The sequence below is a fragment of the Leptosomus discolor genome, chromosome 21 (assembly GCF_034619465.1).
Source record: "Leptosomus discolor isolate bLepDis1 chromosome 21, bLepDis1.hap2, whole genome shotgun sequence".
In the NCBI taxonomy this organism is placed as follows: domain Eukaryota; kingdom Metazoa; phylum Chordata; class Aves; order Leptosomiformes; family Leptosomidae; genus Leptosomus; species Leptosomus discolor.
In genome coordinates, this window is record NC_141411.1 from 3,415,265 (window position 1) to 3,424,465 (window position 9,201).

The 9,201-nt window shown below is 62.1% G+C and overlaps 1 protein-coding gene across 1 annotated transcript; it reads left to right on the forward strand.

Moving 5' to 3' along the window:
• The first annotated feature begins 292 nt into the window (after window positions 1-292).
• Window positions 293-8,451, forward strand: ETNK2 (ethanolamine kinase 2). The gene is made up of 8 exons (XM_086476576.1): window positions 293-502; window positions 4,453-4,712; window positions 5,224-5,361; window positions 6,584-6,726; window positions 6,838-6,921; window positions 7,329-7,498; window positions 8,170-8,243; window positions 8,379-8,451. Exons 1-8 carry the CDS (start codon window positions 293-295, stop codon window positions 8,449-8,451), a joined length of 1,152 nt encoding a protein of 383 aa, XP_086332702.1.
• The last annotated feature ends 750 nt before the right edge of the window (window positions 8,452-9,201 follow it).

Genomic DNA, 9,201 nt, shown 5'->3' on the forward strand with positions numbered 1-9,201 from the left:
CCCTCCCGGGGATGGCTGGAAGGGGATGGGGAGGGGAAGAAACACCCGGGCGGAGGGCACCGGCAGCAGGTGGGGGGAGAGGGGGGTTGTTCCCGGTGCGGGTCCCGCTGACCTCACAATGCGGGCGGGCGCTGCCGCGGGAGGCGGGCGGCGGGAGGCGGGCCGGTGACTCATGGCTTCCCAACGGCGGGCGGCTCCTCCTCCTCCTCCTCCTCCTCCTTCTTCTCCTCCTCCTCCTCCTCCTCCTCCTCCTCCTCCCCGCGGCCGCCGGCCCCGCGGTAGCCCCCGGCACATGGGCCGCGGCTCCGGGAGCTCGGAGCTGGCTATGGCCATAACGCCCGGCCGCTGTCCCGACTGCCCGGGGCCGGAGCGGGGCGGCGGGGGGACCCTCACCGTACCCCACCTCGGTATTGCGGTGGACGAGGGCGACGTGCTGCCCGGGGCGCTGCGGCTCATGCGGGAGCTGAGACCCGGCTGGGAGCCGGCGAGGGTGAAGACCAAGGTACGCCCCGACGGGGGTTGGGGTGCGGGGGGGTGGGGGGGAGCCTGCACGGAGCTCTCCCCCCCACACACACACCCACCCCACTCAGCTGCCGCATCCCGCGACCCCCCCCCACCCCCCGCGGGGCTCGTCCGAGGGGGCTGCAGAGGGCTATAGGGTCCGCCCGAGGGGGGCTGTGGGGGTCACCTCGGGGTGCTATAGGGCCCGCCCTGGGGCAGCTATACAGCTCACTCTGGGGGGGCTATAAGGTCCACGTGAGGGTGACTGTAAGGCCCACCATGGGGGGGGCTATGGGACCTGCCAAGGAGGGTACAACACCCCTTCTGCCCCCTCCCCAATTCTCCCCTGTACTCTCAGAGCGTAACCGGGGCCGACCTGATGCGCAAAGGTGTGACACCCCCCAACCCCACACCCCCCGCAGGGTTTGGGGACCCCTCGGTCAGTCCCCGAGCAATAACTGGGAATGCAAGTGTGTCCCCAGGGTCCCTCCGGGCTGCCAGGGTGGGTGAAGGCTGGGGGGGGTTGTGCTGCTGGTCCCCTCGGAGTCTCCCCTGCAGGTGCTGCTGCACCCCTGCCTGCGCCCAGTGCTGCACCCCTGCCCACAGGAGCAGCAGCTCCCAGGAGCAGATCTTGCTTGGGTTCCTGGTTGGCTTGCGCCTTCGCCAGGTGGCATGGGCTGAGCACAGGTTCGGATGGGAGCTGGGGTTCAGCGCTGGGCTCCTTGCACGGGACAGGGCTTGGCTCTCCGGAGCTGGCAGGGCTTTGGTGCGGCAGCTGGGAGAGAGGGGCTGGCAGCTGCCTGACGTGGGAGTCCCTTTCGCCCTCCTCACCTCTGCCCAGGGGTGCCAGGTCTCGGGTGGAAAAGCGAGGCCGGTGGTGTTTGTGCCCTCCCCGGGCTCCTGGCGGTGGGCACGGGAGCGCGGAGGTGGCAGAGCTGGGCGCGCTTAAGCGTGTACACGTGTGTGTGCATGTCCTCCGAAGGCACATGCTTCCCGTGTGCCTGGAGTGTCATTAAAAATGTATTAATAGCCACGTGTAATTAAATACAAGAAGCTGCAGGAAAACACATATGAAAGGGCAGACGGCAATAGGCAGGAAGCTGGGAGTTCCTCAGAGCGCATCGTTGTAGGGGCAGGAAACATCTCGGCTCTGTGCAGCACCGAGCACAGAGCTCGGTGGCAACGGTTGTTTGGGAAGGACCCCAGCTCTCTGGTATCCAGGCTCTCTCCAGGCATCGGAGGGGGTCAGTGTTCAACAGCAGCTTGTGTGTGCGTGCGTGTGTTTTTAATTAAAAAAAAAAAAAAAAAGGCAAAAAAGCAGCAAAAAAAAAAAACCCTTAGGAGTTGAGGGGGGGGAAAAACCCCCTCCAGTTGCATTTCCCTTAGCTGCTGTTGCAAGAGCTGTTCGGGAGGGGATTGGAGCTGTGCGCTGGTCCTCAGCTGGTTCCTATTAGCGTTCCTGTTCGCTTTCCTCCCCGCACTGGAGCGGTGCCCGGCTCGCACCACCTCGTTGCACGGTGTCAGTGCACAGCTGCTTGCAGGGACTGTACCAGGCTGTGCCGGTGACACGGGAAAAAACCTCCCTGCGCTTGGGGCAGGGGGGGGTGGAAGATGGGAAGGAAGGGCCTCGGTGCTCGGCCTCCTGTATCTGCCCTCTTCTTGCTGGGGTCTTCAGCCCCCTGTGCTCCAGGTTGTGTCCACTTTCCAGGGCTCCCGCTCCTCCTCATCCTTTAAGCTCTGTCCCTGAAGCATCTCCACACCAAAGCACAGGAGGTATCGGTGAGTCAGCCAGCCACGCTATCAGGGAGACACACACTCCTCCATCCCTCGTCCGGCGGTAAGAAGAAGAGCAGCAGTGACGTGGAGCCAAACCCCTGCGGGGACTCCGGCGTGGCTGGACTTTTTATTTTTTTTTTTTAAGCCCAGCTTTAGCAACAAGGTGCCCTTTTGCAGCCTGGCCCCAGGCTGACGGCCACCCCGTGGGCTGGCGAGCGGCGCTGGGGGCTGCCTGTGCGGGGAAGGAGCCAAAGCAGCGGAGCTTCGGGGATGCCGAGGGGGTCTCACAGCAGATGCACCACCGGGGTGTCACGTGGAGCTGCTTCGCTTCAGCACTTTTGCACAGGGCTTGGGTCTCCCTTCATGTTTGGTTGCTGCCCCCCGCTCCCTGCTGTCGCACAACCGCAGCAGGGAAGGATTTGGGCGGGGGGCAGTGCTGCGGCCCCGCTGAGAGCTGCCTGCGCTTTGGGATCCGCAAGGAATGGCAGCGGGCATCTGCCGAGCAGCCGCGTTCCTTCCTCGGAAGCTGGAGGAGCTGCCGCCTCCAAACCAGGCGAGCCCCTGCGTGCGTGCGGGCAGGTTGCTGACGAACCACGTGTGAGTCTCCAAAGTTAGTGGCCTGGAATTCAGGAGGGATAAGGCTCAGTAATCCCGTTAAACCCGCTGGAAAGGGCTGATCGGGCAAAATGAAGTAGCGCGAGGACTTTGCGGGCAAGGCAGAGCTGAGCGTCTCGACGTGGAGCCGTTCACCTGCGGCCAACGTGCGTGTGGCTGATGAGGGCACCGGCCCCAGGGTGCACCGTCTTCTGCATGGATGGGCCACGATGCCTTTTGCTTGCTGAATTTCTGGTGTGTCCCCCCCCGGAGCCTGGCAGGACAAGGAAAGGAGAGAGCAGAGTGTGGCACCCTGGTGGGAACACAGATGATCTGCCCTGGGAAAAGCAGCTTGGTTGCTTGAGGAGGTTCAGCCCTCCCCAGCAGCAGCCCACCAGGGACGTGGTGGCTGGCACACCGCTTGCCGTGCTCACCCCGAATCCAACACCAGCCAGCCGTGTAACGAGGGGTGTTAGCGCCGTCTGACTTCGGGTGTCTCATTCCAGCGCTTTGAGCTTCCCTCGGGAGGCTGCATGGGGAGCCCTATATATAGGCACCCTATATAGGAGTGTGAGTTGCTGAGTGGGATGTCTAAAATTAGCTGTCCCACCCCCGAGCACCGCTGCTGCCGTAGCACGTTCCCTCACCCCCCTCCTGCTCCACCAGCATCACACCTGCTCCGGCTCCCCAAACCCAAAGGGGGTAAAGAAATCACTCTCGTGGGGAGCAGCGGCACCCCAGCACGCTCGGCCTCAGTGCTGAGCAGGAACAGCGTGGGGCTGAGCATCCTGCCTGTGTGGGGGACAATGGGGCAGGGGTTTCCCGTGGGGCGATGGAGACCCAAACCCCTCGGTGCTCCGGAGGTGACTGAAATCGCCACGGGATGGGGAGAGGAGCCCGGCACGGGCAGCGGCGGCAGCGGCAGCCCCTGCATGTGCGCGGGCAGGCGGCCAAGCCGGGGCGACGGGAGAACAAAACTCTCTTTCCATCTGCGAGGAGCCATCAGAGCAATGACACGAGACGTCCCCAGCAGAGACGTCCCTGCCTATCAGCGACCCGGTCCCGTGGGGAGGGTCGGGAGGAGGAGATGGGGCGGTGGTGTTTGCTCCGTGTTGTTTGCTGGCTTGGTTGGGGTTGGTTTGTTTTGTTGTGGGTTGGTTTGGTTTTTTTTTCATTTCGTGCCAAAAGATTTACGCTGATTTTTTTAGGAGCGATTCCCAGGGTCACTCAGGTGCCAAGTGCGCTGGCAGCACATCTGGCCTGCGCTATTCCTGAGCTTCCAGGTGAAAAATGGCAGGATTTTCACCCAAACTGACAGCTTGGTGCAGCTGAAGCCTTGTGCCTGCAGCCCCGTGCAGAGCCCCGGTACACACATGAGCCCCGAGGCCTGGCAAACTCGTGCCATCAGTTGCAGGAACTTCTCTGGCGCTGCTTCTTCGTGCTCTCTTTTGCCTGTTATTGTTGCCTTTGCCGTGGTGCTTCTCCCCGGGGTCTGCTGGTGGGGAGGGGGTTCCCCCCATGCCCAGCTGGCACGGCAGGGATGTACAGGCATCGGCTCTGCCGCCCTTCTCCCCTCTCCAGCTCTTCACCGATGGCATCACCAACAAGCTCGTGGCTTGCTACACCGACGAGGGCATGGCGGACGCGGTGCTGGTCCGTGTCTACGGCAGGAAGACGGAGCTGTTCGTGGACCGGGAGACGGAGCTGAGGAACTTCCAGGTGCTGCGCGCCCACGGCTGCGCCCCTGACCTCTACTGCGCCTTCCAGAACGGGCTCTGCTACCAGTTCCTGCCGGGCATCGCGCTGGGGCCCGACCACGTGCGGGACCCCCACATCTTCAGGTGTGCAGGACCCCCCACGTCCTCGGGTGCGTGGGTCTTGGGGGGGGGGGGCGGAGAGCCGTGGGATGGGGGAACCGGTGCTTCTCCAGGCATGAGGGGTTTGCTCTGTGTTTCCAGCTCTCCCCCTCGCTGCCTTTGCTCCAGACGGGTTCTTGAGCATCGCTGATGTGCACAAAGCTGGGTGGTGCTGGGCCAAACTGCAGCCGGGTTTATCACCATGGTTTTAAAGCGTCAGCTTTTGGTGAACAGAGGTTTCACGAGAACCATGGCTTTTATCTGAACTTGCCCTGGAAAAGTGAATTCTGCTTTCGGCCCAGACAGGGTCTTGAAATGGTTCGGAGGCTTGCGCCTGGAGTGGAGGGGAGTTTCAGCTGCGCTGACCCTGCGTTTTCAAACATGTTTTTTGGGGGAACACCCCTCAAGAGGTCTCGAGGCTGGTTCTGAGGAGCGCTCCTCTTGGGGATGCTGCCCCACGGCCACCTCTCACCCACGCACCCGTGTTTTCTTCCAGGTTGGTGGCCCAGGAGATGGCCCGGGTACACGCCATCCACGCCAACGGGAGCCTCCCCAAGCCCATCCTCTGGCAGAAGCTGCACAAATACCTCGCCCTCGTGAAGACGGATCTCAGCCCAAAGGTATCCAACCCCAGGTAAAGGCAGAGGGATCCCAAAGAGCCAGGCTCTGCCTTGGGCATCCGCTGCCCACCCATCTCTAAGTCTTTCCCGTACGGGACCGGGGGGGGGAAGAGCCCCGATTCCCAGGTAAAGCCTCTGTGGGGGTCTGGGGTTGGTGAGCGGGGCTGGGGACGGTGCTGGGGCTGGATCCAGACACTTCTGGATCACGATCCCTCTGTGAGCAAACTTGTGGCCAAGCACCCAAGAGCAGGTGGGATGGAGGCATCCCCCTGCACCCGTCGGTGCCCTTCCTCCTGCCAGTCCGGGGGCAGTGGTAGAGCAGAGAGAGCTCTGGGTCGTGTCTGTACAGCACCCGGGCAGGATCTGGCCTGAGCCAGAGACTCCCACCTGCTGTAATAATCCGCCTCCTCCTCCTCCCTGCAAATCTAGCCTGCATTTTAAGCCCTCCCTAAAATAAGCTGAAGCTCAAGCCCTTCTTACGGCAGGGATCTGAGCAGCAAGGTTGAGCTAACGTTGCAAGGGATGCTGGAAACCCAGTATAGATTAAAAAGCAGCCAGTTCCCATTTCAAACCAGTTCATCCCATTTCTGGGAGCCTGGGTTTACGCTAAGTGAGTGCCAGGGTGTCTGGGAAGGATGCGGGCAGCCCCAAGAGGCAGTGGAGGTGAATGAACCCGAAGGCAAGCGAATAATTAACCTGTTCCCTGAGCAGCAGTGGCAAGACGCAGGGCTTTTCTCAGCACTCGCCCTGCTGCAGGCAGACTTTACCCAAGCCTGCACCTTCGGTGCAGCTAATTAGGTAATCATTAACTGGCTCTCTTGGAACTGAAAATTCTGTGGTTACTGAGAAGGTACGTGCCCTGGCAGAGTCCAAAAAAATTCCCGTTGCCTGCGGGGCTTAGTTGGGCGCTTTGGGAGCGAGCACTGCGGGGCTTGGTGGCGGGTTGGGTGAATTTGGGGGACAGATGCGGGTGTTAGTGGGGAGAAGGGAAGGGCTGAGGGTGCACCGTGGCGTCTGCCAGGCTCCTGGGGTACCTCCCAGCATGCTGGAGGACATCCAAGCCAAACCTGCCCTCCCCACCAAAAATGACCCCGTTAGCCCCGCTCTGCGTCACCGACGAGTTCGTTTTGAAACACGCACGGAGGGAAGCAGGGAGCAACGGAGCAACGCTGCCCCTCTGCCCCCGAGGGAGGTTCCCCGTGAGCAGAAGTGATTCCACCCCATCCCCTTCCCCAGCCTCCAGCAGGACATGCCCAGCCTGGAGATGCTTGAGCACGAGCTGGCCTGGATGAAGGACACGCTCTCCCAGCTGGGGTCCCCCGTCGTGCTTTGCCACAACGACCTGCTCTGCAAGAACATCATCTACAACAGGACACAAGGTTGGTGGCAGCAGCTTCACGTGCCCCGTGGAGGGGTCTGTCCCTCGCCCACCTCCCCGGGGGCCAGCAGCTCCACAGCCCCTCTCACAGCCCCTGCTTTTGCCTCCGCAGAGCACGTTCGCTTCATAGACTACGAGTACACCGGGTACAACTACCAGGCGTTTGACATTGGAAACCACTTTAATGAGTTTGCGGGTGAGTCGGGCTCCTCTCCGTGGCACTGAAGGTCCTCCCCTGGGTTGCAGCAGCTTCCCTGGGGATGGAGGAGGTGTTTGCATCCCCAGTTCCACGGTGGGCAATGGGGCAGTTCGTCCTCTGGGCTGCCCGGGGTTAGAGCGATGGGTGGGGGGGTCTCTGTGCTGCGCTGCCAGCGACGAGCGGCAGCCAGGGCTGCAACGCCTGCACTTAACCGTGCCAGGGCTGCGTGGCTGCCTCAAACCAGCGGGTCAACCCCCAGCTCGTGCACTCCTGGAGCTGCAGGGGTTTTGCTCACCCTGTAGGGCGTGGGGAGACCCCCGTGGCCACATCGCTTCTGCCCTGGAGAAACCCTCCTTTTGGCCCTTCTGCCCCTTGGGCTTCGCTGACCCCGGCTCCCCTCACAGGCGTGAAGGAGGTGGATTACCGCCTCTACCCCGGCAAGGAGACCCAGCTGCAGTGGCTGCGCTCCTACCTGCAGGCCTACAAGCAGCTCACCCAGGGGGACCGAGGAGGCACGGGGGTGTCCGAGGAGGAGCTGGAGGCTCTCTACGTGCAAGTGAACAAGTTTTCTTTGGTGAGTGGTGGAGATGGGAAGGAGCCAGCCTCTGTCTGTGGGACGGGTTTTCCTCTGCTCTCTGGTAAGCCAGGGCTTCATGCTGCAGCTTGGCTGGTGAGGGCAGGGGTGCAGGTACCGGCCAAGGGGTTTGTGGGACACATGGGGCAAGAGGCTGACCCAAAAAGCCCGGCTGCACCTCAGAGGCACTGAGCCCCCGGGCAAGGTCAAAGATAGCACTGGCTGCCCACCATCCCACCCACATGTGCCAAGGGACAGCGTGTCTCTGATAGCTGTGGCCTTGGGCATCCCTTCAGAGGGGCCAGGCACAGCCGAGCGTGAGGAAATCCTCTTTGGTAAACGCCATGGGCAGGCAGAGCCAATTTTCTGGAAACTTGGGGCAAAATATCAACTGGTTTCCTGGCTGGAGCTGCAAATGCAGAGACTGGTACCCTGAGCACGTTGTGTGGCTGTTCAGCATCCTTCCTGCTGGCATCCCTTGCCTGGGCTGGGATCAGCCCCCCGGAGCGTAGAAAAATACACGTGTGGGCCAGCCCCAGCTGGCTGCCACCCCATGTCCTGTCGTCACAGCCGCAGGACTTCTGGGACCCGGCCAGGAGAGGCACGAGTGACTCATCCCGCGGGCAGGGATGCTCCGTGCCCGTTTCTGATCCCTGTTTGGTCTGTTGCAGGCATCCCATTTCCTCTGGGCATGCTGGGGCCTGATCCAGGATAAATACTCTACCATAGATTTTAACTTCTTAAGGTGAGTCCGCGGGGGTTCACTGTTAAATGGCTGGAGCAAGAGGATCCCAATGGTCCTTCCGCGCTGGAGGGATCCTTGGCGAGCGTGGGGCTGGGGGGACAAGGGTCTCATGTCTGTCCCTCTCTCTCTCGGCAGATATGCAAAGCTAAGGTTTAAACAGTACTTCAAGATGAAGCCGGTGGTCACAGCCCTGCAGATCTCTAAATAGCATCGCTGGCCTGTGAGACCCCGAGCTATTTTTGTCCTCGCTGCGTCCACAGCCCTCGCGTCTCCCTCTCCCCTTCCCCACCCCAGCTGGGGGACGAGGGCAGGTCCTGAGGGTGAGAAGGGGGAGGAGAGGAGCTCTGACCAAGCCACCGATTAAAGGAGACCCCGGACATACCTGAGACTGGACCATGAGATGCTAGAGAGGACCACAGCCTCGGAGAGGCTCCTGCCTACGCAAGGAAGACTTACCATCGCCTTAACACGGAGCCCTGGCTCGGCCCCGGTGCCCAGCAGGTCCGTGCTTTGCTGGCACTACTGCTGCTTGGCCTGGCACCTGGTTTGCCCCCTCTGTGCTGTCCCCGAGGGGGGAAACTGGTCCCCCCATCTGCTCAGGAGCCCCCAGAGCCACCCAGTTGCTTTAGCTGCCCAGCGCACACACTGTGTCCATTGCCTTCACTCTTCCCTCTGTCCTCTCCTGCCCTGCCTGCTCGGTGTCGCTTGGGCTCCCACCCCCCAAACCAGCACCTTTCTCGGGTCAGCTTGGGGCTGTCTCTGAGCACGAGACCCTTTTCCACGAGGGGTGGGTGCTGCTGCGCTCCAGCTCGCACGGTGCAAAGCAGCAAGGGCCAGCGCTGGCCGTGAGCCACGTGGCCTTGGGACCAGCGGGCTTGGGACCAGTGGGCTTTTGCTGGTGGGCACTGGGTGCCTGCACCCCCTGCGATGTCCTCAGCCCACGGCTGGCTCTGCTTTT